Source organism: Andrena cerasifolii, chromosome 8 (genome assembly GCF_050908995.1).
Source record: "Andrena cerasifolii isolate SP2316 chromosome 8, iyAndCera1_principal, whole genome shotgun sequence".
NCBI lineage: Eukaryota > Metazoa > Arthropoda > Insecta > Hymenoptera > Andrenidae > Andrena > Andrena cerasifolii.
The window spans coordinates 13,819,287-13,847,282 of record NC_135125.1 but is presented as its reverse complement, the minus strand read 5'-3'; the positions used below and the strand labels follow the sequence as shown (position 1 = coordinate 13,847,282).

The window sequence follows — 27,996 nt, the reverse complement described above, 5'->3', positions numbered from 1 at the left end:
GAGATTGAAGCGCTATCTATTTGGATTTTACACAAAAGATGTAGTAAAAAACGAGCGAAGACGAAGCACTGGGTTCGTCCCATAAACAGCATTAGACATGAAAAGGGAAGCGTGTGGATGAGATTGTATAGATTAAAATGTACTTTTACATTAATTATTAGCAGTGGATTGCCGACGTCGAGGAAAACATCCATTAAAAGGAAACCAGATGTTTTACTGTGTACCAGCATTGGAGTAAAACTTACTTAAATCTACCTACTTAAGGAATTATTAATTACAGCTACAGGAAAAAAGTGGAAAAAGCGACCTCCATTATTTCCTTCGCTATTTCGACCAATTGCGATTTTTTTTCAAACCGACGAAACACGCCACCTACTTAGGAAACTAATACTTCCACCTTCTAAAAAAAAAATCACGTCGTTTGGACCAATTTTAAAAACGTTATTCTATTTCGAAGGGTGTACGAATACTTTCGTCACCTGCCGACTGAAAGAACCGTACAGCAGGCTTGCAGAAACGGCTGAATTGGGACTGACCGAGCCGGAGCAGGCCTCCCACACAGTTGTCAGTGAAAACAGGGACACCGCACGGACACGGAACGGATACGGAACTGACGCGGAACGGATATGTGTGCGCAGACCTTTATCCCGTCGCCGGTATCGTCCCCGCCGTGCCTACCGCCCCCACCCCAGCGCCGCCACCGACAGACGATCCCTCCGTTCTCCCCTGCCCGACTCACAGACTCTCCAGAGCTTCCCCTTCCAGCGACTTTTTTTTTGTCCGTATACGCCTCGTCCATCGCGACAAGGCAGCTTCCAAGCCTTTTTATCAGTCGACCGAAAAGATCCGTGGGGATCCTTCCGCGGCCAGCACCCCGCGCGTCTCTTCGAAAACCAACCCTCCTGTTCGGAACACGTCGCCGCGTGCAGCAGCTCTCGCGTGTACGAATCAGTAACAGCCGAATTCCCTTGGTTCCGCGCGTTCAACCCCCTTCTGTTCCCTTGGCCGCGTGCCGTTTCTTACCTTAAAGGGAAGTGCGGACAAAAGCGCGGGAAAATCGCGCGGGGATAACGATCGACCGTGCAACGAGAGCGGCGATAAATGAAATACGTTTCGACGTTGTCGCAACGGTGTAGAATACGCGCGTCGGGGTAAACGTGTCAAGGTGCCGTCAGCGTAGCGCAACGATATTCTGGTGACGACACGCGCGGCCGACCAACGCACGTTGGGTCCGACGAGGAAATCGGACGAAGGTGCGTTTACTTCCATGGCAACGTGACGACGCACGGATTCTTGCCGCAGATACGCGCGTGCCGAGGCTCGGGGAGCGAAGCGGAAGCTGAAGCCCAGCGACAACTACCAGGATACGCAAATGTGGTTGGTAACTTGTGCATTTGCAGCCGAAGAAGTTGAGAAACGGCCTCGTGGCGGTGAGGCGGCCGTCTCGCTCTATCTTACGGCAGGCCGCTCGGCGAGCCTCTACTCGGGAAAAAGTGCGCAGACGCAAATCGCGGTTGCGTGTATAACCCGCAACGTGCTGCCCCCTCCTCCTCCGCAGGCATCCCGTGCGCGTCCATGAATTTCTTCCCGGTTTCTTCACGGTTCAACCCCCCTAGATTTTTCTCTCACCCGCCGCGGCCCAGCGAGTCGAGCGTATCTTTAACTGTTCCGCCAGAGTCGGAGAAACATTTAAAAAGTAGGCAGTAAAAAAAAAAAACGGCTGTAAGAAACGAAAGGATAAAGGAGATATCGCATCGCGAGACGGTAACGTAATCCAGGCGACTCTATTTTAAAAACTTTAACGGAGACTCGCCTGCCCCTTTAACCCGCATTTTCCTTTATCGAAATAATACGAGAGGCGATAAGCGGCCGCTGGAGCCGCGCGCATGACGTCGTCAATGGGTAACAGCTTTGCGAGTAGCTGCACGAGCTCGTGGCGACTTTGCCGGAACGAGTGCGCAGTAACGCGACGTAAGAAGTAGCGCTAGGAGGTAGAGAGGGAGAGGGTGTGTTCGAGAAAGAAGCCCGAGGAACGAAGGCGTACAGGCGAAGGGGGAGGCGGCAGGTTTTAAGGAAAGGTCTCTTTGGAGAGAAGGAGAAGTTGGTCGCAAGCGTGAGAACAAAGGGGCGAAAATAAGTGCCCTTTTCGGAGGGTGATCGAGGGTGAGGAGCAAGAAAGAGGAAAGACGAATGCGGAGGTTTCGAAGGAGAACTAAAAAGAGACGATGCTGGTTGGAGGGAAGGAGAGGGAAGTCGGGCGATTCGTTCCTTGCGGGCTAAGGAAAGAGTGGGAGAATCGGTGTGAGAGAGAGAGAGAGCGAGAGCGAGAGAAAGAGAGGGTACGCGAGAAGGACGAAACGCGCAGGATGGCGTGAGGGAGTACAGGGTGTCGCGAGCGAGGGAAGGGAGGAGTGCGTGACGAGGAGGGTGAAGGGTGTAGGAGGGGGGCCGGTGGGTAGGCGGCGGTGGTAGGATTGCGGGAGGTTGTGCGCGACTCGGCTTCGGTGGTTTGGTTGAACGAGGGCGCGCAAACGGGCGGGTGTCGCGAGCGTTGCAAAGCGGTGAAGGGTACCACGGACGGAAAGCACGGTCGTGGCGCTAGGCGGGCGTAGGCGAGGTTCCGTGACGGCCGTTCGGTGGCGCAGCAGGAATTCCCAGCACGGCAGGCACCGGGTTGGTCAGCTACGTGGTGTTCGTGCGCCTCTCTCTCTATCGGTGTGTATATGCGCGATTTGCCCCGAGTCCGCGCCTCGACTTGATGACATGGCGTCCTAGCGCTGCACGGGTAAAGTCGCACGTCCTCGGTGGAGAGGTTCTCACCCCGTCGTCGAAACAGCCGCATCCCAGGATGCCAAGGTAAGTCGACGTGGTGCATAGTGTGTAAAATTTCCGTACGTACCGTGTAACGGACAGCATCGGGCTGCTGCGAGTCTCGGGTGTCATCGGGGAAAACCGGGCGGTGTCGATAAGCCGAAGGAAACGTACCGTGTGCGCTTTCGAGCTCCAGTTTCGTAAAACCAGGTAGGGTCGTTGCCATCGGTGCAACCCTGCGAATCGATATTACCAGTGCGGATGAGAGGACGCTCCTTTCTCTCTCTCTCTCTCTCTCTCCCACTTTCTCCCCCTTTACTTGTACACCCATCTTCGTGCACTCTCGCTCTATTCGCCCCCTCGTTCCCTTAGTTTTGCTATTCGTATTGTGCGCCCGTCGACATCGTCCGCGCAGTTGCCGTGTGGTGTATACGGTCGAATCACGCGAGTGTTTCTGTGTTAGTGCCTGTACGTTTATGCGCCCTGTGATTATGTGCACGGCCGCCTCCGTGTGCGTGCACGCTACGGTGCGATATTGTGCGTGCGTGTGGTTCGCCGCGCGCGCCTCTGTGTAGGAAGGGTTAAACACGGCGGGAGCGCGAGCGCGAGCGAGAGAGCGAACGGGAGAGGGAAATTTCGCGGGGTAAAAGGAGAGGTTAGTTTTCACAGTTTCTTGGGTAAAAAGAAGCGAGAAAAAGTGAGACGCGTGCAAGGAGGATACTACGTGGCTTATCGGCGCATCGACGACAGTGTGCCTCGCGACGTGGATTTTCGCTCGACGAGAGAGGGTTGCGTAAATCTTCTCTCCCTCCTCTGTCCCTCGCCTCTTCGGATCGCTCTGTCTTCCTCCTGCACTTCGCCTCTCTCCCTCCCCCTCTCTGCCTCCCTCTACGTCGCTGTGTCTCTCTCTTTCGCCAGCGTGTGTCGCGGTCGGGTATGGCGCTGCCCATAGGCGCCGATACGCCCCGGGGTGTCGAGGCTGACTCGACTCGAGTCGAGTCGTTTCGTTCGTCCATCCGCCGACCATCCTCCCCCTTGTTGTGTTCATTGAGCCGCTTGTTCCCCAGTGTACCTCGCCAGTTCCTTCCCTCGCGAGGGAGCGTCATTGTTGCTGTCTACCGTCTGCTCGCTTCCTCTTCGTGATTTTCTCTCCCTCCCGCCGCGCTCGCTCCCGTACTCTTCGACTGTCGCATTTTCGTATTCGGCTAATGTAGCCCCTCGAGTCGCGTTGCAATCGTTACCCACCACGTACCATAACAGGTGAGTCCTGTATACATACCTTACTCGTCTTTGCGAACGCGCGAGATCGGATCAGTTCCACAGCCTCGAGTTCGAGCACGTGTCAGAACGTGCCTTTCGGTCGGCAGTGTCACCGCACGCGCGCGCCACTTAATCTCCTCGTTACTACATTGTAGTGGAAAATTATGTAACCTGTGCCGTATCGGGGTGACCGAATTTTAAAGCAAAAGAAACGGGAAACATGGTGCTCGGTTGTGTAAATTGTCTGCGATCGAAGAAAGGATGTACCGTGAATGAGCAAGTACGCGGAGAGCGGAGTAGACGGACCATGTACACGCGGATCGGTGTGTTACAGGTGCGTGTGCAGTTTGTGACGCACTATATTTTGTAGTTTCAGTGCTTCCTCGTCGCGTCTCATTATTTTTACCGCGTGCTCCGAAGTGGCTTTACTTCACAGTTGTCGCGAAAATTGCGTAAATAAGTTCGTAAAACGAGTCTCGTATTTCAACTCCACCGATTAATCGGCCGTCGCCTGTCTTTCGCCGATTCGTCGAATTTATTCGTACATATGTCCCGCGAAAGTTTTTCGGAATGCATATTCTGTATTTCGCGTTCGAACTCAAAGTGCAGATCTACCGTTAGTCGACGAGCCCTAGTTATCTCAAACCAGAGATTCGTTGTTATCTTTGAGATATAGACATACTTGAACGAAGATTGGACCTGGTTTACAATATTACAACGTCGTAGTATTGCCAGGCATATTTCTTCGGGGTACGAACTTTTTTTCCGTGACACGCACTACCACGTGTTCAATATTTTGCTGTGTTCTTGCTTCGCTTTTTCATAACTTTCTTCGCATCGCGCTGGAAACGTCGATTTTTAGATGTCCGCGGCGGAGAAGTTTGCTGAAAAAAGCATTCGTCTATCGACCTCCCGCCAAGTGAAATAACCTAACAACCACGTGGTTCGGACACGTGGTGCCTTTACTGGCCTATACTACTCCATTTTGAATAGTGTTGTGGTCTGCCCCGATAATTAGTAGGCTCCCCATATTTTCTGCGAAACTTTCCACCCGAGACCCGCTTAAACGCGCAATTTGTAGAACCATACGTATCTTTGTCGTGCGCTTTTTTAAGAAACAAAAATATCATTCCTCGCGTACGGCGATAGAGCCCACGTGTGTTCTCCGCGCGTACTGTATTTATATCTATCCTCGACAACCACAGAAAATTACGTGCAATCCGATATATTCCATAATCGTATTTCAGGACGTGACGGTATATTTATTCAGCGGAATCAGAAAGCTTATGAATTTTCGGGTACGTCAACTGCGCCATCGTTCCGGAACTATGACGAATCACGGATACGTTTGGTAAAAAGAGTGATATAACCTGCTCGTATGCGACAAGTGTTGGCTTGTGCACTGAAGCTCGACGTGTCCGTACCCACGTGTGCTTCGATGAGAACTTACATGGCACTTCCTGCGGGTTCCTGATTAAAGTAGCGTGTCGATTTTATCGTGGTACCCGCGAGGGGTTGAAGCGTCGAATTATAGCGGCGATGATGGTGGTCGTATACATAATAGGGGGAGGGTTCGACTAAATAACTTCCTACGTAGGGTCCACCTTTTTGTAATGGTAATATCGCGTGGCTTATTATTAGCGCGACAAGTATCGTTCGTTAATCCGTCCTAGTTAACGCACGAATATGGTGATTTCGCCTTGCTTTCTTTTTTCAAACTTCCCGCGCTTTTAGATGCTGGCCGATAATACAGGTTTCTACCATTGCGGTGCGCTATCTGGTCTATTCCGACAGACGGTTGAGCCTGCGTTCCGCCCATATGGAAAAATTACAGTATAAAGTGATTCACGGCGCAGGAAGGAAGTTTCCTCGATAATCTCTCTATCGTTTCTGCATTTTCCACCGGGGAAAACAGTCTTATCGGCATTCAAGTTCGCGTGGCAACCTGCTAGCTCGTATCTACGATCGGCTGGATTCTATACGAAAGCGAAGATATTTATACGCAGATAAAATCTCGTGCGACATTTCGTAAAACGCCGCGAGATAGCACGTTAATATTGTTACGTGCAGGTTTTAAGGGTCACTTCGAGGAGATAGCGCGAGCCTACCGATTTCTATTTTACGGGCAAAAAGCCGTGTGCACGATCTAAAGTCCGTGCGCCTGCGCGTTTGTATAACGGTGATGACTGTGCAACGTGCTGCCTCTCCCTGTACTCCCCATCCGTTGTTCCTTTTATTACGTGTGTGGATTACGACTGCGTGGTCGTCAGGATATATCCATTACAAGAATGTCGGACTCCGACAGCAGTTTGCACTTTTGCCAGCCCGTTGCAGTTTTCATTTTCAGAGAGATACAGAGAGAGAACGATGCATTTTCTCGCGACACCCTCGGTCCCGAAATTCCTTCGCCGGCCCGTCTACGAATTACCGCGATCGATAACAATACAGCAGCACTTTATCAATCGCGTTCCGTCGAGCAAATATCATAGCCGATAAGGGGAATCGAAATTTTCTTCGGCTCGTTAATTCCGTTGTCGCGAGCTGGCCGCCCGATGATATCATTTTGGAGTGTTGCATGATTTCACTGGGCAATGACGAACACCTCACCCTCCGACTGTCCCAATTATCTATCGTTACGCGTCATGGTGTCGATAGGGGTGTTGGTTACCCGCGTAACAATGGCATTCCGGGGGTGACGTTTTCAAGGACTTCGCTTCTGTCGGCCGTTCTTTTGTTTCAAACACTTTTTGTCCCCGAAATGATTCATCGGGGATGGGTGCATCATCAACAACAAGACCGGTCGGGACAAAAGTGGCAAGCGGCGGCGGCGGTGGTGGGGCAAGGATCGGCCGGTATACCTTGCACCTGTTTTCACAACACCCGTGCAACTATATCGCGAAATGGGTGTTCAGCTTCGCGCCCTAGTTACACCTGCGTCTAGTATCGCGGAGGCACGTAATACGTTTGCACGACACTGTACGTCGACCGAGGTTGCCACGTTTCCCGTGGCTGCCGCTTGAAAAACTCTGAGGTCGCATTGAATAACGAGTCGCGGGCAAATTATTGGTCAATCCTTTTAATGCCCGCGCCGTCGACGGGCTTGCCGGCCGATTTTCATTTATTCTCACGCCGCGCCGCGGACAATGTTATCTTGCTTCTAGATGGCCTTATTTAACGTAAATAGAAAGAACGGGGGTGGAGACAGAATGAATTATTAATTGATCGTAATTGATGTTGTCGATTACAGCTATCCGCAGCTATAATTGCCAGCGTCAATTAGGATCCATTAATAAGCGGTATTGTAACACAATGTGATTCATCGCGTTAGCCACCGCCGCGTAGGGCGATCGTTCGAGTTAAAACTTAGGCGGGGAAATTCTCCGGCCGGGATGGAGGAAGTTTTTCGTAAGACCGGGGCGGTGGAATTTACTGGAAACAGAGGGGTGATCAATGCAGCAATGCGCGTCGAGGGGGCGATCGCGTTTAGCCAGAGGGTCGGCAACGGTGCATAGATTTAATCGCTCTATGGGAACGGAACGTTGCGTAGGAAATCGTTGAAAAGCCACTCGACTCGGAGCCGGACCTGCAGCGTTTATATACAAAACCGCGCGACGTTCATTCAGCGATACTCGCGCGTGGGGGCGGGGGAAGGGAGGGGAGCATTGCCAAAAAGCGCACATCCGTCGCGTATTTAATATCTCCACAAAATTACTTTTTTTGAAAAAGCTACAAAAAACTGAACGAAAAAAAAAGTGTTGTAAATTTATTAATGTGCTATATTTAGCTTCACAAAACTAATGATATACAAAAATCGCGCCAATTATAACAATGGCTATTTATACAAACAAAAAATTTATTAAATAATATTAAGCAGATATGTTTTTATTTTATAGAAATAGATATTTCAATACCAGGAAATATTTTATTCAAAATACTTGGCGCTGCGAAACCGAAAAAATGTTAATTGTCTTAGTATTAATAATTTCCAATAACTCCGTTGCAATTTAAAGTACATCAATATATATATATATTAGAAACGCAATTTATACATATTTATTGCATATATATTAAAAGATTAATGCAATTTATACATATTTATTCAGTTTAGCAACAGCAATTCGGTGCGCAGCGCCAAGTATTTTGAATAAAATATTTATTGCTATTGAAATATCTATTTGTATAAAATAAATATATCATTAGTTTTTAAAGCTAAATATAGCACATTAATAAATTTACGACAGTTTTTTCGTTCGTCTGCGCGCGCGCGTAAAAAATTGTTCAATTTTTTTTTTTCAAACTGAAATAATTTTTTCTTAAAACTTCAATGTCTTCTCTATAAGCACCGTAAAGCTCATCTCCATCCGTTTACTACTTCCATAGCTATAATATATTGAAAAAAAGTTAGCACTTAACTTGAAACAGCTGTAAAATCGTCATTTTTCAAAATTTCGAAAAATCCTTTGACGTACGTTTAAATATCACTAAACGCTACAACATATTGAAATTTCTATATGCTTTACATAGAAACTCTAAATTAAAAATTATTTTCTGGTATAAAAATATCTGGCAAATTAAATGTAATATGTTACAATATATTACTTTGTACAAGCGTGGTACAAATTGCCAGAAACTTGTGCGAAACAAGATGCTTCTCCGTTGAACCTTCTGCGTACAACTTCCAAGTCTGTGCGTCTTCTTCCTTTCTATCAGCTGTACCTAAAAAGTTTATTACGAACAATTCAGTGTTCTGTTTGGTGTAAATATTCGTGACATAAAAAATTTGGACAATTTACCTTATTTGACATTGGGCAGGTTACGCTGGATTGACACTAGCTAGGTTACGTTACTAGGGACCTAAACGTAGCTGTTTTTTCTCTTTTTCGTGCTGCGCGAATTAGCGGTACGTTTCCTCATCCTTTCATGTTCCCCTGTTGCCTACACTTGACGACGACGATGCTTAATCTTTCAGAACATAAAATTCGGCAAATCGGAACTTCGCATTGAAATATCTCAGCTCACAAGGCACGTAGGAACGAAACGAAGACACTTTCCTGATGTAAATCAAACCCAAGCTATCCATTAAGGCCGTTCAAAATCTAATCGGATCAACCATTATTGAGATTCGATAATCGAAGGGTTCTTGATAGCGGGTCGTGGCGTAATACAGACACTCTGTGTCTCGCGCTGTGCGTGTACTTGGCGCGAGACACTGCCGTGTCTCTTGAAACTCGCCTCGGCCCTCGGTCGCGTTTTCTAACTGGCCGGCCTGTTCCTCCGCGTCGGTCGTAAATTTTTATTTTTCCCGTCGTAAACCGTCCCGTCATTTTACGTCGCCGGCGATATTTTTACAGCCTTATCCGCAAGGACCTTTCGCGAGGCCGCGGATCGGCGAGCCGGATTAGGAAAGTTTTCGTGCAACGAGAACGCTCGGCTGTGAAAAAATGCAGGGTGGGCGCCAATGCGAGCGGCGAGGTCGGCCGTCGTCGTTGCCGGCGGAAGGGTGGTGGTCGGCGAGGGCGAGGAGCGTCAGAGAGGGGTAGGTACGAGGTTGAGCGGGCGTAGGAGGGGTAGGGTGCAGGCTAACAGAAAGAAAGATGGCCGACCTGTCTGTGAGTGCACGCGTGAGTGCGTGAGAGTGGCTCAGACACGTCTGTGTGTACGTAGGGATCGCGGCTGTGGTGTGGTCACATGTCTGAGAGGGGCAAAAGAGCAAGCTCTTCAGAGCTGAGATTCAACGTCTCGGAATCCTCTGACGGAGCGGTATATTCTTTTAGGGTTGCTCGCTACGCTCCCCGGCCTCCCGATATCGCGGATGGTCATTATTTAAAAAGCTCTTCGTAGAATCCTACGCGCTCCACGATAATTACACATCTCCAGTCACACTGTTTGCAAATATTCGCAGTTTAACACTTTATCCGTCGCGCGTTACCGACGATGCCTGCTGCCGGCCGCTTTCCGTGAAGCGATAATCTTCCAACTATTTCAATCGTTGATTCGCGAGATCGCGCTTCTTTTTAAACGATTTTATTCAGCTTCGATCCTCTGTTTGTTTGTTTGTATAGTTCGTATCTGGCAACTCAAATTTAACCCACTTATATATTTTTTTAAAAAATTAACCCCGAGCGGCTGCAAAAATTAACCAGTCATCGATAAATATAACCCATAACCACAAATCCAAACGACTTGAAATCAGCCCAATGGCGTTCTTTACGAGAACGACAAAACGCTGCTGCGTTCGGGAGAATCTAGAATTTATCGAGAAATGATCGGTCGCGTATGTACGAATAGTGAAATTGAAACTTTGCAGGCGTTCGTAGTGTATCACCATCGAAATTGTAGTACAAGGAAATAATTAGTTTTTAGGGACTGTAGCACTGCAACGTTTAAGCAAACTGTTGAACTGTATACAGCAATAAAAGATATTTGTAAAGAAGTCTGAGCTGTGAAACGTGAATCCACAAACACTAAAAACTAGAAAATAAAAAAATATATATTTTATGTTAAACGATTTTATTAAAAATGTAGTAAAAACTAATAAAAATAATTATTTTCTTGTACTTCATTTTTGATGGTGTTAATATCATTTTAAATAAAATCGTGGGGCACCATGTCGGTTGGAAAGTGGAACATCGTCAACTACAGTTTATCAATTTTATGTCACATTGCAATCTGTATCCCGCAATTAAAATATTTTCTTTCATTAATGCGAATGAATTTGCTTCTGTATTAAGGTGATTCATATCCTGTTATGAAATATCGTGCCCCACGATTTTATTTGAAGTGATATTAACACCATCAAAATTGAAGTACAAGAAAATAATTATTTGTTAGTTTTTAGTGCATTTTAATTTAGTTTTTATTACATTTTTAATAAAATCGTTTAACAAAAAAAGAATTTGTATATATTTTTTTTTAACACTGATAAATGTATTCTTATTACAATTTTTTCTGCAATACAGGATATTGTTCGACGAATCTTTTCTGCTACAGTACCTACATTCGTTGTCTTTAGTTGATTTTATCCACTTTGGGGAATTTTCGCTGACTTGTTGAATATCTGTATAGGGAAGAGCGAGTAGATTAAAAAATCCATATTAACCCTTCGTGGACGACCAAGCACATTGCTGCTGGTAGTCGGGATGGGAGAAGTCGTGGGCACGCAACTGTAAAAGTCAATGCGTTTATTGCTTTTATCAAGTTACGCGTGGTATGCACACAATGCTGTTTATATAGTTTCTCATTTTATAGAGAATAATCTTCCCCGTTGTTTCTGCGATTTTCGAATGACACAGTACGTTGACAAACGACCATTTGTTTTATCCACTCCGTCCCACGCATTCACTCCAATTAGTTACGAGTAATTTAATCATATTTCTTTTCCTTATTTATACAGAATAATTCCCATAAGTTCTTGGAATTCCAAAACTAGTTTTTAATAGGTTCTGGTATATATTTCTGTTTTGTTTATCCAATATTACTCTAGTCTTTTAATTATTCATTGGGAATGTAAGACTATCTGTATGCCACTGTTCATCCGCCAAGGGTTAAATTAGATAAAATTTCTCAGCCTCTGTTCAATAAGGCATCTAACAACGAAAATCCAAAAAATTCTGAAACTTTGGTAATACGTAGTGAATTTCCTCCCGATTACAACGCAATTTTTGTTCGCTGCCTAAATACACTCGAAGGGGGTAGAACTAACCCCTGAAAATTCGGTTACTTTCCGATTTTCTGTTATAACTTGCGAACTCTAAGAGATAGAAAAGAAGTTTCGAGACAAAAGTTACTTATTTTAATTAGATCTATCATTTGGCAAGAAAAAATATTTTACAGTTAAGAACAGTAAAAGAGAGCATAAGTTACTCTATACTAAATAGAAAGGATTCTCCACGGTAACAGCAGGCTAAGCAAAGTCTAGTGTTAAAGTTGCCAATACAGGTGCAGAAAATGGTCAGTCCGAAGCATCCTTCTGGCCAACGCCGCAAGAGCGGCGGTTAAAGTGTTAAGTCGGTGCTTTCGAAATGTACGAGATCCTTATTGCGTTAATAAGGCTGCATTATTCATAAACGGCTTGGTACATATTTCACGTATACTTTATCGCAGCATTCGTTAATTATTTCGTCACGGAATCTCGGATCTTTTCGACCACGCGAGACTAGGCGTGACTTTCCATTCACGCGGGGAGAAGAAGCCGAAAACGCGCGGGCATATCACGGAGCGCGTTGTCGCCCCGCTGGCGAGCGAGCAAACGAATCAGAAATGCTGCGAGTATTTCTCCACGAAGGCTCTAAAATGTGGGACACGCTCCTCGGTAGCCAATCCCTCTTCCCCTTTGCCGCAAAATTCTCCGTTAACTTCGTACCTGGTGCTTCCACTACAGCTAACGGAATGAGCCGTACCTGTGCCCCTCGATGCCGACAGACTATCGCGTGTGCACGCGTGTCCCACACACACACGCGCGCGCGCGCGAGCCGCTCCTGTGTGCGAGCGCGTGCGCGTGCGCGTGCGCGCTCTCTCGTGCTCGCGAGCGAACGAGCTCGCCCCGGGAATGTGTGAACCGTGAGCGCGTTCATCGTTCCAAGCACATCCTGGCACTCCCCCAGTGGGAGGAGGTGCGACAAGGGACAGATATCCGAGAGTACCCACACTTGCCTCACTCGATTTGAAACACTCCCGAATTATATCACCACCACCGCCGCGCGAGGAAAACCCGGTCGCCGGAAAGGTTACCCCAAATCGCTCTCTCGGGTACGCTCGCTCGGGAGCGTTTATTTCGCGGGTAGGCGATATTGATTATCGCGGACCCAACCTATATCCGTTCCCGGTGGATTTTTTTCGCCCCCCACTTCCACCCCTCCACCCCCCTCGGGCGCCCATTATCGCTGCCCGTGGGGTGATGTACGAAACGGACCAGCATTTTCCACCGTTTCGTCCGTGTGTCGCGGGCGAGAAGGAATTCGACGAACGCCCACGTCGGCGCGTCACGTTTATTCCCCTGCATCCGAGCGCGTTAACGTTTTTCCTACGTCGACCTATCTTTTTCACCCGCTTATCCGACCGTTTCGTTCGTTCTGTGCACGCTCGGCTGCCTTCGACCTCGATCCGCCGTTAAAATTCGGTCGATCGATTAAGCAACCCTTATATTCTAGACCGACCGATGCCCGCGGACGTTTCTAATCGCTCCCTTTTTCTTCTCCCGCTACGCTCCGGCATCCCCCTCCCGCCCCGCCCCGCGCCGCCGTCCTCGAATTGTCGGTTACCGGACGAAATTCCCCCGTCCACCCCCGACGGGAGCCTCGTCGAGTTTCACAATCGCGGCAATGTGTGCACGGGCGGCGGTGCACCGCGTGACGAGACGCAGAATTCCTGCAGAAATCATTTTGTCGACTGACACGTACATCCTTGAGCGATGACTCAGCGGAACGTTTCTCTATCGATACACCAGCGTGTATTTCCCGCCTCGCCGCAGCGAGAATAATCCTAGGATAAAAACCGGCGTCTTTAAGTGCTATTAATGGATCCCGGGGTATACCTAGGCACCTCTAGACAGTCCCGTGCATGCGAACTACACGTACCCGTATCTAGAGGCGCGGTAGCGTCGAGACGCCAAGTACGCGAAAGACACCATGTATATGTCGACTGTCGCTGCCGCTATCATTTACTCGTCGCACGGCTATTTCAACTTAACCTGAAACTTACTTCGTTAATATCTCATCACGCCTGCAATATTTTCGAAATTTAAAGGCATTTTTCTTATGTAAACTGCATATTAGCTTTCGAATAAGACCAAATTCAATGAAATCGGTCCACGCGTAACAGAGATATCGTAATATCGTCTCATGAATCAGTCGGAAATGGTAGAATTTTCTTTTTCTTATTCTTATTCTTATTCTTATTCTTATTCGTATTCTTATTCTTATTCTTATTCTTATTCTTATTCTTATTCTTATTCTTATTCTTATTCTCCAACCAAATTTTGTCGACATAATACGTATACGCGTTACACGCACACCTTCGGCCAACAGAAACTAACACGGGTTTCTTTCGTCAATCTTCACTATGCAATCTACTCCAAATTTTGACAGCTTACCGTCAAGTTATAACCAAGTTATAAACGCGTTTTTACAAATATGTATCGTTGCACCATTGAATTGCAACCGAACTGCAGTCTCAAACGCAAGGTAAGTTGCCGAAATTTGAATTGCGACATATTTGAATATCGTCAAACTGTTTTTTCTTTGTAACTAAACTGAGGATTTTATGTATGTATATATAATCGAAGCGTAAAATGATGCTGTGACTGGATTTGTTCTTAATCCTGTCCCGCGATAATTTGTAAGTTATAATATTAAAAATTATCCGAAGTCATTCCCTGTACAAATTATCTTTGTAAAAAGAAGTGAGATCCCCATAAAAAAAAATGAAAAAAGTAAACAAAATTACGCCCAGTACATGAAATCAAATAAATCACAAAAGAATAGAAGATAATAATAATTAGCATATCAAAAAAAAATGTGAAATCAAAATGAGCTGCAAGTACATAAAGGTGCTTTCCAACTGCGCTTAAGATGACACAACTACGTATACACAGCTAAAATGCTGTGTTCATACATTCCATTACCCACATCGCGGACATTTTAATAACGCGAAGACAAAATGTAACATCTAGACATTTGCCTAGATGTCCGCGGCCTGGAAGTCGAATACCTGGCGTGGCCAGGCAAGGTCAAGGTGTCGACGACTAAGAATTATTTAAAAACGCAAAATAACGAAAGTGTATTCGTATCGGCAGAGTTTTAAATTGACAAATTATGTGAAAGCCTGCGAGAGGGAAGGTATGGGGGTATCGATCATCTGAGAATACCTTGCCTGGCCACGCCAAGTATTCGACTTCCAGGCCGCGGACATCTAGGCAAATGATGTTACATTTTATCTTCGCATTATTAAAATGTCCGCGACATGGGTAATGGAATGTATGAGCACAGCATTTTAGCTGTACATACGTAGTTGTGTCATCTAAAGCGCAGTTGGAAAGCATCTCTATATACTTGAAGCTGATTTTGATTTCACATCTTTTTATATACGCTAAATATTATCATCTTTCATTCCTTCGTGATTTATTTGATTTCACGTACTTGGCGTAATTTTTTGTACCTTTTCCAAGTTTTTTTACGGGGATCCTCTATACGCGGAAGCGTTGAAACAGTAAAAGGTAGGAGGCAGGCGGAGCGAGGGTATACGAGGAGTGAAACAGAAACAGAAAGAGAAGTAAGAAGGGAGAGCGGGGCTTGGGCGAGGAGCACGAGTGGCAGGGGAACGGGGATAGAGGGAGCGAGATAGTATAGGGGGACAGTCGCGCAGTGTGCGAGCGAGCGAGAGATAGGGAGGACGAGCGAGGATTTCAGGCTCTCGAAACGCAGCGGTATTTGCCGCGCTTTGTCGTTCGTTTTGTACCTCGGCGTGACTCTGCCGCTGGTGCTGATTACGCAATGCGTGGCCATGAGCGGAGCGAGTCCCCCCCGCGCACACGCACGTACCGCTGCGCGCGCACACAAGTATCCTCGCTCTAAGGACGTGCGCGCGTCACGACGAGAATGTAGCCCTCGCGTGTGCGTGCCACGCATACGAATACGGCCCGCGAGCCGTACGTACGTGAGCGCAACAGGCGTACGGGAACGCCGCGTTATATTTGCGGTGCTCGTGCGTGTCTCTCTACCTACGGATGGAGCCGCGCGCTCGAGCTGAATCAGCCGATGCGTGTACGGTCGGATCTCGGTGCCATCGACGATGGCCCACATCTCCGTTGTGTTTACAACACACGAATCGCGATCGAGCACGCGTGCCCCGAAGTGTGACCCGCGCGCGCGACTCGCTCGGATCCGTCGGGCGGTTGTTTCTCCGCCGGGCCTCGCGAGAGATCCACGGTGCGACGCCGAGATCGTCTCCTCTCTATTCATCGCGGAAACCTCGTTGCTTTCGGGGTCAGCTGCGCCGAGAGCCGCGCGAGGCTCTCCGCCTGCACGCACACACGTGGTGGGACGCGCGCGTGCACGGGCGGACCGCGTACGGGGCGATAGTGCCGCGGGTTTTTTCCGTGTGTGCGCGCACCGCGAGTCGCCTTGCAGACACGTTGAATATACATAGGCGTGTAACCTAGGAACAATGGGGTCGGTTACGATGACGATGCCGGGCGGGGAAGAACTGAACGACGACGATGCCGATGGTATAATGGCGGTGACCGTGATGGTTAAGGGAATATAACGGGACGAAGTTCGTACGATGGCCGAGCGGTACATCGCGGGTAACCGAGAGTGCCGCGCCGCGGCCTTCTGTCCTGTCCGCCTTGTACCGTGCACCAGTTCGCTTATTTAAAAGTCCTCGTCGAAATATTGTTGTTTAGCCATTTCTCTGCTACTGCGGGGTCACTGCTGGCCTCGCAATGTTTATCGCAAGCGAGAGTTGCGTTACACGGTCGAGATTGTTTTTGAAGTCGATGCTGGTGTAAAGTTCGGAGGGATGCGCTCGTAACGAGGTACAGAACTTGTTTAGCGATCCAATAGACTGTTCGGTAATCAGTTTCTCTACTAAGTCTTCGCGCGCGACCTCTGCTGCGCTTCGATTCTAACAAATGGCACCAACGAGGTTTAATACAAAACCACTCTTTCGTGCAAATTTTCTTGGTATTTAGTTAAAAGTTTCACAATATTAACTCGTATCGCATCATTTGGTTACCTGGTCGACTGTAATGTTTATTGCAACAAAGGCTTGTACTAAATGGACAAGCATGCCTGTAGACTCAGTTTGGGAATAAAACTGAGGGAAAAGGAGATGGAGCTACGAAAAAGAGTCACCCAGAAATGAAGCCTTTTTTAGCCGCTTTTTGGTCCCACGATTCTGGAACGGAGCTTTGTGTCAAATGATGCCTTATGAGGAGACATCAATCACGCTAAATTTTCCAGTTGAGGTGACAATTAGTTTCTGAGAAAATAAATAAATAAAACTCGAGAAATATAAATGTCTGTGTAGTGGGTGCTTTTTTTAATATATCGCCCACCGTGTTCATTTGGCCATTGTGAATTTTGAAAATCTAAGTTCAAATTCATTGTTAGCTGTCGGCAAAACTCACAATGGCCGATTCAATATAGTGGACGATTTAAAAAAAAAACACCCACTACACAGTCATTTATATCTCACGATTTTTTTTCGTGAATTTTGAAAATCTAAGTTCGAGTTCGTTGTTAGCAGTCAGCAAACCCCCTGGAAATAATTATTTAAATTATCGGACTGACATAAAATTCCGTACACCGAAGCGTGTGGGCTGAACCGTTAACGAATTTTCACTTCTCTGAGCTCCCATATCTCAAAAACTAATTGCCACCTCAACTTGAAAATTTCGTGCGATTGACGTCTCGTCACAAGCTATCGTTTCGCATAAAATTCAGTCCTAAAATCGTGCGACTAAAAAGAGGCTATTTTTTGGGTCACTCCGTAACGCGACCGATATTTTTCGGCCAGACTCTGGGAGCATGTTCTACTTAACTTCAGTACGAAGAAACGTCACACAGTGGCATGTCTAGAAACCTTCCTTTCCGCGGTGTTTTGCAAGAGCTAGAAAGTTCAAAGATACTTGAGCTTACACTGGCACAGATTAATTAACTAAAATGGTAAACCAACTAGTCCGATGACTATTCTTATAATAATTCACTGCGAGCAAAAGATGTCGCAGCAATTCTGCTATCTCTAATTTTACCCGGCGTTCTTTCAAAAGCGTTCGTAACTACGAAATAAAATTTGTAGATATAATATTTCCCCACTCTCGAGGCGAATAAACTAAGCGCTTAAATTTCAACTGTTTATTTCTGGAACGCTCTGCACAGCGCGTTACTATTTTTCGAGGTCCCTCCAAGATGCAAGCGAGCTCCCCGCAAATCCGCGGACACCGTTGACCGTCATTAACAAATTAAAGTATCGCGAAATCGGGGTCCGTGTCTAGCAGACCCAGCTCGTGCAGCCTCGACCCGATGCTGGAAGTCGTAAATGTCGTCCGATCGAGTTTTATCGCTCGATAGTGCACGGTCGCACGCGTGATCGAACGAATCGTGCGGTCGTTAGATCCCCTAAACGATTCGCTTTCGTGCCTCTTGTACAACGAATTTCTCGATTTCCCGTTATTAGAGCGAGACGTTCGTTAATCGGTATTAGGTGGAGAGACTGGCTCGCAGCTGATCGTCATGGTACCCCTAACTAGGAGAGTGATACCAGCCCGTGGGATATAATTAAAAAGCTAATTACACGCTAGAGAGTGTTCATCGCCAGAGCCAGAACACGTCTATCGTCTAATCGCCGCGCTGTTGTTGATAACCTGAGCGCGGCGTGTTCGTGCCCCGCCGATGACGTTTTTCGCGCGTGAGCCAGCGTCAGGTTTTCATCGCGGCTCGATCAAAAACTGGTCGAGCCGCGGTCTGGTTGTTCCGCGCGACTAAACAAATATAACTAACAACGGGAGCGCGCGCGAGCTTTGGATCTCCGATTTGGTTGAAATTTTACAGGAAGCTAGTAGGCACACAGCATGGCGCAATAATGTATTAAGCGCTTAAGGGGGTATACCCGTTTGAACCCTCGGAAAATGTATACATTTTGTGGATTTTTTTACAAGTCAACGGTTTGATGCAGATTTCCCGTTTTTTAACTATGTTTACATAGTATTATGAACTACTTATAAAAAAAGTTTCAGTTAAAAAACTATTGTTTTTCGGAAGTTACGGATACATGTCCGAAAGTCTCTCGATTTTAGACGGCTAAACGGTGGCCCTAAAAACTCGCGCTACGTTCAACCAATTCACTTCCAATTTTGCATGCAGAATCATAATAAGATTCCGCATCGTCCAACGAAGGCTTTTTTTATTTCGATTCCCCGTTTATTATTTATAAAGGAAAAAGGTGGATTTTTCTCTTAGAAAAATTTAACTTTACCTTTGATCTCTCACCATTTCTTTATTTTTCAAAATTTTCAAAATCGCCTTCGTTGGACGACGTGGAATCTTATTATGATTCTGCATGCAAAATTTGAAGTAAATTGGTTGAACGTAGCGCGAGTTTTTAGGGCCACCGTTTAGCCGTCTAAAATCGAGAGACTTTCGGACATGTATCCGTAACTTCCGAAAAACAATAGTTTTTTAACTGAAACTTTTTTTATAAGTAGTTCATAATACTATGTAAACATAGTTAAAAAACGGGAAATCTGCATCAAACCGTTGACTTGTAAAAAAATCCACAAAATGTATACATTTTCCGAGGGTTCAAACGGGTATACCCCCTTAAGGCGCGTCACTTGAAAGTCTTCGAGAAAATTAACCCTTAACTGGTATACTGTTTTTTGCAAACGGGGCTGGTATACTGGGGTCATGGCAGACCCCAAATAAAAAAGGACACAGAAATTTGTGAAGTCGACACTAGATCATCCTCTATGAATATTTTGTTCTTAGGTAATGTGTAAAATAATAGGAACCTAGAAAGTTAAACTATTATTATAAAATTAATTAGAAAAACAGTTTACAAGCTTAGACAACCAAAAATTTTGCAGCGAACTTTGCGCGCCTGGGGTCACGAGCGACCCCAAGATACCAGTTAAGGGTTAAGCTCAAGAGTTTGCTTTTTTGGGCAATCCATACACGCCCATGAGGTAAATGTCCCCATTTCTGCTCATTTCTTATTTTTGTTATTATTATAAGCGTCACGTTTGTACTGTAATTGCCCGAAAATAATTCTAAATTATTTGAACATTTACACGGGTGTTGCACGAGGTTGGGGCTAATCAAAGTGCAGCATAAGCAACAAAAAACTTTTAAAACGAGGGACTCAGGATTTTTCGATCGTGTTCTAGCTGGTTGTTGCGGTCGAAGTTGTCATTTAATAGCATAAACAGTAGACATTTTTAAGTAGAAAACAGGTGAGCTGGTTTAGGGTCAAGCGAATCACCGTCATGTCCGCATTTCTACTCACCAAAATTTTAGTTACAGAACCTCGCAATTCAATGTACGCTGTAACCTTTATTTCTATTCGAAGGCATTTTATCTTTTGTTTATCATTATTTTATGCTTTACTGTTGTATCGTAAAACCTCTCCATAAAGGATATAACTTATTTTAACGTGAAAAGGCAAGATATTATGTGAACAGAAATTGGTACAAATGGCGAGTAGAAATATGTATATAGCTATTTTTCGTGAGCAGAAATATGTACATTTGGAGCATTGTATTTAATTACAAATTACTAATAGTTAAACACCTTGAAATATCTTTCTTAAACAGTTGTCGAATTAGTTGATTTATTATTAACGAATTAATCAATTACTCTGCAACTTTTGATCACAAACAAATTTTGTACACCTTCTTTATGACGAGTAACCTCTTAAATCAGCAGAAATTGGGACATTCGCCTTATGTAAAAAAACAAATGCAGTTGGGTTGATTCTCAGAAGACAAACCTGAATTATTCCACTTTCTGTAAATTTCTCTACTTCGTATTTCATGGTGGTGATCAGTTTAGCATCATGCCTTTTTTACTAATTTTTAATTATTTCCATTCCAGGATCTGAAAATGTCAAAACTTTGAGCTTAATTTCCTCGCTTCTTTTATAGACTTTAGGCTAATGCACCCTGCGGATTTTTACACGTTATTACGAATAACGTGGAGTAATTGTAAGCAAGATTTTCAGGTAAATCGGCGACCCAAGCTTTACGCACCGCCCTTGTTATTTTCGACTCGATATCATACTTGTCACGGTCTTCGTCCGTTGTCTGTTCCATCGGCCAACTTTCCTGCACGGTTCATTGCATGCGTTCAATAGCTTTTTGCCACGTCTAGCAGATATCTCTCCCGAATTGGTTGGGTCAACGATGAAAATGTATCTTGAAACGTCATTCGCCAGATAACGCGAGCGTGGGACGAAGAATAAAATTGCAGTTCGCTTGAATTTTTCCCCGACGTAATCGAGTCGTACGATAATCGTTGCATCGCGTAGTCATCAATGGATCGTTTAGTAAATACCGTATCATATAAACGAGCCTCTCAGAAGCCAAGCCGATCGCTTCTGCTTTCCAGAAACCCTAATTACGCGCTTAACTCATCGATCCCCTTAGCCTTTTAGGGAAGTTTTTTGTCGACGCGCGACGACAAGAAGGGGCACGGAGAACGCTAGAGCGCGGCTGCTCGAAGCGTCATCCGACTCGCGGCTGCTCGCGCTTCCACTTTTGTGCGACCGATTTAATAAAGCGACCGAGAGTTTGCACGGTTTTATTACGTAATCGATTTATCAGGAAGGCTCGGTGCTGGAGCGCGCCGAGGGGGATAGAGAGAGGCGGCGATGTCGAAAGAAGGAAGCGGCCGCGATCGAAACTCGCGTCACGACATTTCAGAAATCCTCGATCGCGATCGTTAGCGTGCTGCGCGCGCGCGCGCGCGCGCCAAACGCGCCACCATGATGACGTGCCATTCACCGTGAAAACCATTCACTCAGGGGTACTAACAAGGTCGAGCAAGGTCGAGCACAACCATCCTGCATTTATATCGAATATATACCATTCCCGATATATGCTTACGCCGGCCACGGTGCGCGGCGCACGGTCGCGCCGTGTGTGCTCCACGCGCGTAGACGTGTATCGAGGATTTGCGCGCGAAACCAACGGAACCCGCTATCGATCCGAATGCGTAGAAAATGCTATTGATTCTCCCGGCCCGACCGACCCGTCGACCTCTTCTCCACGTTGGCGTAGTCGCGAGGACTGAGGAGGCAGACGCAGGATCCTTCTCTCCACCCTTTAACCCTTAACTGGTATCTTGGGGTCGCTCGTGACCCCAGGCGCGCAGAGTTCGCTGCAAAATTTTTGGTTGCCTAAGCTTGAAAACTGTTTTCCTAATTAATTTTATAATAATAGTTTAACTTCCTAGGTTTCTATTATTTTACACGTTACCTAAGAACAAAATATTCATAGAGGTTGATTCAGGGTCGACTTTACAAATTCCTGTGCCCTTTTTTATTTGGGGTCTGCCACGACCCCAGTATACCAGCCACGTTTGCCGAAAACAGTATACCAGTTAAGGGTTAATACGGTTGCTAGGATCTTTAAAAGTCTCGCTGGTAATAAAAAACACCCCTCGGATAGCAATTCACCGTTTCTCTATCCACGTGGTCCAGCGGGGAGTCAGTTGCGCAAGCGATTCCCTCGCTTCCCTAAACTGCTGAATATTTGCGAGAGTGCATTGAGAATGTCGAAACAGTGGCTGTGTCATCGATAGCCTTTTTCTTGCCGTTGCATTCCGATTGGTGTCAGAGCGGCGTGCGCGCCGTTCTCAGGTTCATTTTTGTCCCCATTCTTGCACTGCCCGCGGAATACTGCTCTTTTATCCGCGTCGCGCGAGTATCCTCGTTCCAACAAGTGGGACGACATTAGGCGCCCGTTCCAGCTGCTTCCCTAGGCTCTTTTCCTGGTCCGCGCATAACGAATTCGAAAAGTCGTCGTTCCGTGCCGCGGAACGAGCGTGTTGCGTACGTGACCGTGATTGGGCCGGGTGAAGGGGTGAGGAGAGAATTACATAAAAGGCACGAACCGAGCGAGTCGCCTATTCGCCCAACCTACGTCCTCCAGGGTCGTACACCCACGCTCCTGGCTCGTGCGTGCCGTCTCGCGGGCATATATGGGCGATTATGATGCACGCGAGCGTACGTGGAACGTTTGGGCCCGGTCCGGGACCAAATATGACGTTAAATAAAAGTTTGCGAGGCAGGGAAATTAATGCGGTGCGTTTTAAATCTCGCCCGCCGATGCAACGGCCACTTAGGATTTATGTAGATGCGAGCGGGCCACGTTTATGTTTTAAGTTCTGCGTCGCACGCTCGCGGTAGGAAGGACGCAGTTTCCTGGTGGATCGGATCCGTGGTGGCTGCCATTAATCGCGGCGTCGTTTTCCTTTATCTGTCGCAGATCACGCGAGGAAAGGACATGATAAACTGCGGCCGATGAAGAAGAGAGCACGAGCACGAGTACGAGCAGGAGCACGAGCAAGAGCAAGCGGCTTCGTCGAGGAAGGCGCGTGGAAGCGACGACGAGGCGGCGGCAGCGATACCAATAAAAAGATCAACACTAGATCTGATGTTAGCGGACATTAACGGTAACTTGGCGGATCTGAGAAGCGAAGCGATGGCGTCGCAGAGGTTTTGTCTGCGCTGGAATAATCATCAGAGTAACCTACTGTCTGTTTTCGACCAACTGCTCCATGACGAGTCGTTCGTCGACGTTACGCTGGCCGTCGAGGGTCAGCTGCTCAGGGCACACAAGATGGTGCTGTCGGCGTGCAGCCCTTACTTTCAGGTGAGCCGAGGCAACTGTCTATCAGCAGGGACCAACGACAAACGTAGAGCCCCCTTTAATCGCATTCCAGGACATTATCAATAATTCATAACGACAGATTAATTCACGACGCGTCTTATCAATAATTCATAAACGACGTCCGCGGCGGCCGCTCGAATATATGCCAATAAACGTCCACCTCCCGTCTCTCTCTTTATCGTTGCAGGCCCTTTTCGTCGGCCACCCCGACAAGCACCCTATAGTCATTCTCAAAGACGTCCCGTACGTGGACATGCGCAGCCTTCTGGATTTCATGTATCGCGGGGAGGTGAGCGTCGACCAGGACAGGCTCACCGCCTTCCTGAGAGTCGCCGAGTCCCTCAGGATAAAGGGCCTGACCGAGGTAAACGAGGACAAGTGCGACCTGCCTAGTATTACCTCCTCGCTGCTTGGGAATCAAAACACAGTACCTCCACCGCCGCCGAATCTACATAGAATAAACCAAATCGGCCCTCACCACCACGTCTCGCAGAAGAGGATGCACCACATGTCGAGCCACCCGCTCCTCGGCTCGGCGCTCTCCGCGCCGAAGAGGAAACGCGGCCGGCCGAGGAAGCTGAGCGGCTCCTCCGACACTCCTATCGGCGAGATCACCGGCCAGGAGCTGCAGTCCTGCTCGGGGGCCGACCTCGTGCAGGGCTCGCCCGAGATGATGGAGATGAAGATGAGCATAGACTTTCAGAGCGAGGGCAGCACCGGCAACAGCGGGAGAGGCGGCAACTCCGGCACCGCCGCGGCGGGCAGCAACAGCGTCGGCAGCAATAACGTCGGCAACGCGGCGTCGGCAGCGTCCAACCTGGCTGCCACCAGCCTGTCGTCGTCGGCGAGGAAGGACGAGCCGACGGAGAACGGCACCGACACGCCCGAGTCGATCGCGCCGCGCGTCAAACGGGAACCCGAGCCAACGCCTAGCACCTCTGCCCAAGGTCAGTCTTCTTTCTTTTCTCTCTTACCGCTCGCGAATTCGCCGGGAAGCGAATACTCCTCTGCGCCGAACCGGCCGCGTTCCTTCGATCTCGCCTCACCGTTTCCATTTCTGCTACAGCCTCTGACGAAACGTTCGCGCGGCCGCACAGTAGACAAGGGAGCGAGGGTTTCAAGCAAGGTAAGAGATACCATAGCCAGCTCTACGATGATTAACACGCCGCGATACGTACCAGCTTCGGCGGGTTTAACAGTCCCGTTCAGGGCGATCAGAATTACAAGACGGAGTCGAGTCCCTGTAAACTGATTTTAGAATCTCCAGTTACCTGTAGTCGTTCTTATATCGCGGCGATTCGTGAAATGGAAATGCGCGGTGTTTCAAGGTCGATTTGGCTGAAATTTTACAAACGCATCGCGTAGTGTGTTTTAGTAATGCAAAGCGTGGCAAAGGGATCTTTGAAACGACGCCATAGTGCAATGGAAGATAAGAAAATATGTATATCTGTAATACGTACCTCGTAATTCGTTCAGCGAAACTTTAAATTCGTCGAATCAATTCTTGGCCGCAGTACGCGTCGTTTGTAAAATTTCAGTGAAATGGGTCACCCGATTATCGTGCTACTTCCGTGTCATAATATTTAAAAACATTTCCATTTTTCTGCTGTATTAATTATACTTAATCTGTTTATTGTCGAGTTTCGGCCAGGGCAACGTCGTATACGATACAGGGCGACTGTAATCGATACAATAGCTTAGAAATATGTCTTTGCATGATTCAATTTCCTTCTGTCGAAGCAATAAGAAAGAACATCGAACTGACATCGTTTCTGGCAAGTATAGCGCAATTACTGTTTCAATTGTCGGTGTACTTTTATACGATTCGTCGAGGTCGATCGACGTTAGTTAGAGTCGAGCGGATTCAGTTCACGGAGCGTTCCCAAGCGGCGCCACTTTTGGCCCTTAACAGAACCGATCTATCACTTGCTTACGCCACGATGCTCTGGTGAAAAAGATTCGAACAGTTGCTAATCAGATGTTAACCGGAGGAGAAAGAACGCTAAACTGCTTTACGATGTGCTAATGAATTTAATTTTTCAGAACGTGTTCGTCTGTTAATTTTTACCGCGCGTTGCTCATCGTTGCGCGACTGCAAAACGAGCCGCGCGAATTGCAGTAACGCGGCAAAGCCGTCTTCCGGGGGAGGCTACCGTCTGCTTTTTTTTTTTTCAATCTAATCACCATATGGTAGTAGGCTCAAGTACACGAAAACAAAAGAGATACACACATAGCGAGAGACGAGAGAAAACAGACGGAGAGAAATAATAGAGAAAAAAAAAAAAGATCGAGACTCGAGTCGATGAGTTTGTTGGCGACGCGCGATTCGTTAAGATGTTAACTCGAGGACACGAACGGCTGCCTGAGCTAGCATCCTTACATGAAATTAAGGTCAACAAATCTCGCCATAGAGTGGTAAACGCGAGCGTTCACGTTCCTTTTTGGAGCAGTTGCACAGGCTACCAGGGGCTTTTACGCGCGCGCGCGCGTCACGGGGTTCCTATAGTCTGGCCTAGGAAAGAACCGTTTCCCTTTTTTCCCGCGCAACCCCGAAACGAATCTTTCGGCGCGGCTATGGCCCGTGGCGTGAACTATCGAGACACGACGCGCGCGCCGTACTCCACGGCGCCTTTTCAAAACCGAGACCTACTTGAGTCACGCGTGTTGACCTGCGACAAATCTAGGGAAAAAAAAAACAAAAAAATTCAATACCAAATATATATATATAATACTATATTATATATATATATGTATATATATTTATATATATATATTTATATTTATATATATTTATATATATTTATATATATATATATATGTATTTATATATATTTATATATATATATATGTATACAATAAGAAAGAAACGGAGTGTGTACGAGAGAGAAAGGAAGCCGTTGTCTCGTTAAAACCATACGCAGGACGTATGCTCCGTAAACGACGAGACGTCCGAGCGGAACTAAACGTGCCAACAAAACACACAAGACTCCCTTTTGAATGCTGTAGTCTCAAAAAAAAAAAAAAAATAAAAAAAAATATAAAAAAAAATCTAACCTACCACCCACCGATTATTGTCTCGTTAAAGGACATATGTATTTATACATACATATAAAAATATACATACCCAATAGCAATTTACGCTCGGCCAATGCGCAGCGCCTCGTTCCTTCTTCTTACCGCTCACGTCTTCCGCCTGCCTGTATCTAGATCACGCGCATATACACGCGCATATAAATGCATACGCGTGTAATATGCGTCTGTGTATGCGCCTTCTATTTACTGTCACTTTTTTTACTTACCCCGGACTTTCAACAGACCCACATTTTACATATCATCCCCGCACGAATGAGAAACGCTTCGCTGCCATTGGCCACTTTGGTAAAAGGAGGGGGTGGAGCCAGCTTTTAGCGGTGCTTGAAACATTTTTTCTGATTTTTCATTTAAACTGCTGGTTAACTTTTCTTTTTGTTCTCATATTATTATTATTTTTTTTGTCTTCTCTTTTTCATATATATATATACTTATAGAAGTTATTGCTGTTCTATTCACGTTCGTCACGCGTTGCGCGTGTAGGAACTTGAACGCAACGTATTGTTCCCGAGTGATAGACCGCGGTGAGAAACAATCAATTTTTCTAGTATATACGTGCGCGCGTAAACGCACGGCCACGACGATGGAAGTGATGTTGCGCGCGTAGCAAACGGACAACGAACGTCGGCAGGTTATATCGCTCCCGCCTTCTCTTGCGTTCATCTCGTTGCCTGTAGTCGGGTTCACGACAGTGGGAAAAGGAAAGTAAGCGAGTTTTAAGAGAGAAGGGAAAAGAAAAGTACACGAAGAAACGGAAATATATGTGAAAGAGAAACGACAGAGACGAAACTTTGGAGGAAACACACAGAGAGAAAGAGAGAGCGAGCGAGCGAGAGAGAGAGAGAGAGAGAGAGAAAGATGGAAAGATTGATTGATTGAGAGAGAGAGAGAGAGAGAGAGAGAGAAAGAGAGCGAGAGAGAGAGAGAGAAAGAGAGAGGGAGGGAGAGAGAGAGAGATTAAACAAAAAGAAAAGAGATTCAGAAACAATACCGAGAGTGTGACGTACGTTTTTCTTTGCATACATTGATTCGAGCAGAATAAGAAAAGATACATGTACTGTGATCCAAAAAGAAGATGACGAAACAAAAACAAAAAAGTTAATGTACTGACGTACCGCACGTAAGCGCGCGCGCGCGTGACAGAGTGCTTCGAAGATGTCGAAGATGATGATCGTTCGTTAGTGACCGTGAGACGTGTTGCTTTGTTCTCTTTGCGCAGGTGAGTTGAGATTATCTGAATCACCATTCGATCTCTGAGAGATTACCTTTGCGCGGGGGAAGCGAGGGAACTAGGGGAGGCCAGCCGCTCAAAAATGAAACCGTTCCGAAATGCCAGAATACATATATATATATATATACGCATACGTATATATACATAATATATATATATATAATATACATACATACCTGTACATAAGAGAGAGTCGAATAAAAGAATCTGATGTACA

At 46.6% G+C, this 27,996-nt stretch overlaps 1 protein-coding gene across 6 annotated transcripts in view; it reads left to right on the top strand.

Annotated features, from left to right (window-relative positions):
- Window positions 1-1,238: 1,238 nt before the first annotated feature.
- Ttk (zinc finger and BTB domain-containing protein ttk) overlaps window positions 1,239-27,996 on the top strand; it is a 52,342-nt gene continuing 25,584 nt past the window's right edge. Inside the window, exons 1-4 of one of the 6 annotated variants that reach the window (XM_076818583.1) lie at window positions 1,239-1,377; window positions 23,054-23,440; window positions 23,646-24,405; window positions 24,525-24,584. In XM_076818583.1, coding sequence (XP_076674698.1) covers window positions 23,222-23,440; window positions 23,646-24,405; window positions 24,525-24,584 — 1,039 coding nt within the window. In that variant the 5' untranslated portion in view covers window positions 1,239-1,377; window positions 23,054-23,221. Of the gene's footprint in view, window positions 1,378-2,457; window positions 2,857-3,502; window positions 4,072-4,103; window positions 4,406-23,053; window positions 23,441-23,645; window positions 24,406-24,524; window positions 24,585-27,996 lie in introns of those variants that run through there. The other 5 variants (XM_076818586.1, XM_076818587.1, XM_076818580.1 and 2 more) reach the window with 5 other exon arrangements.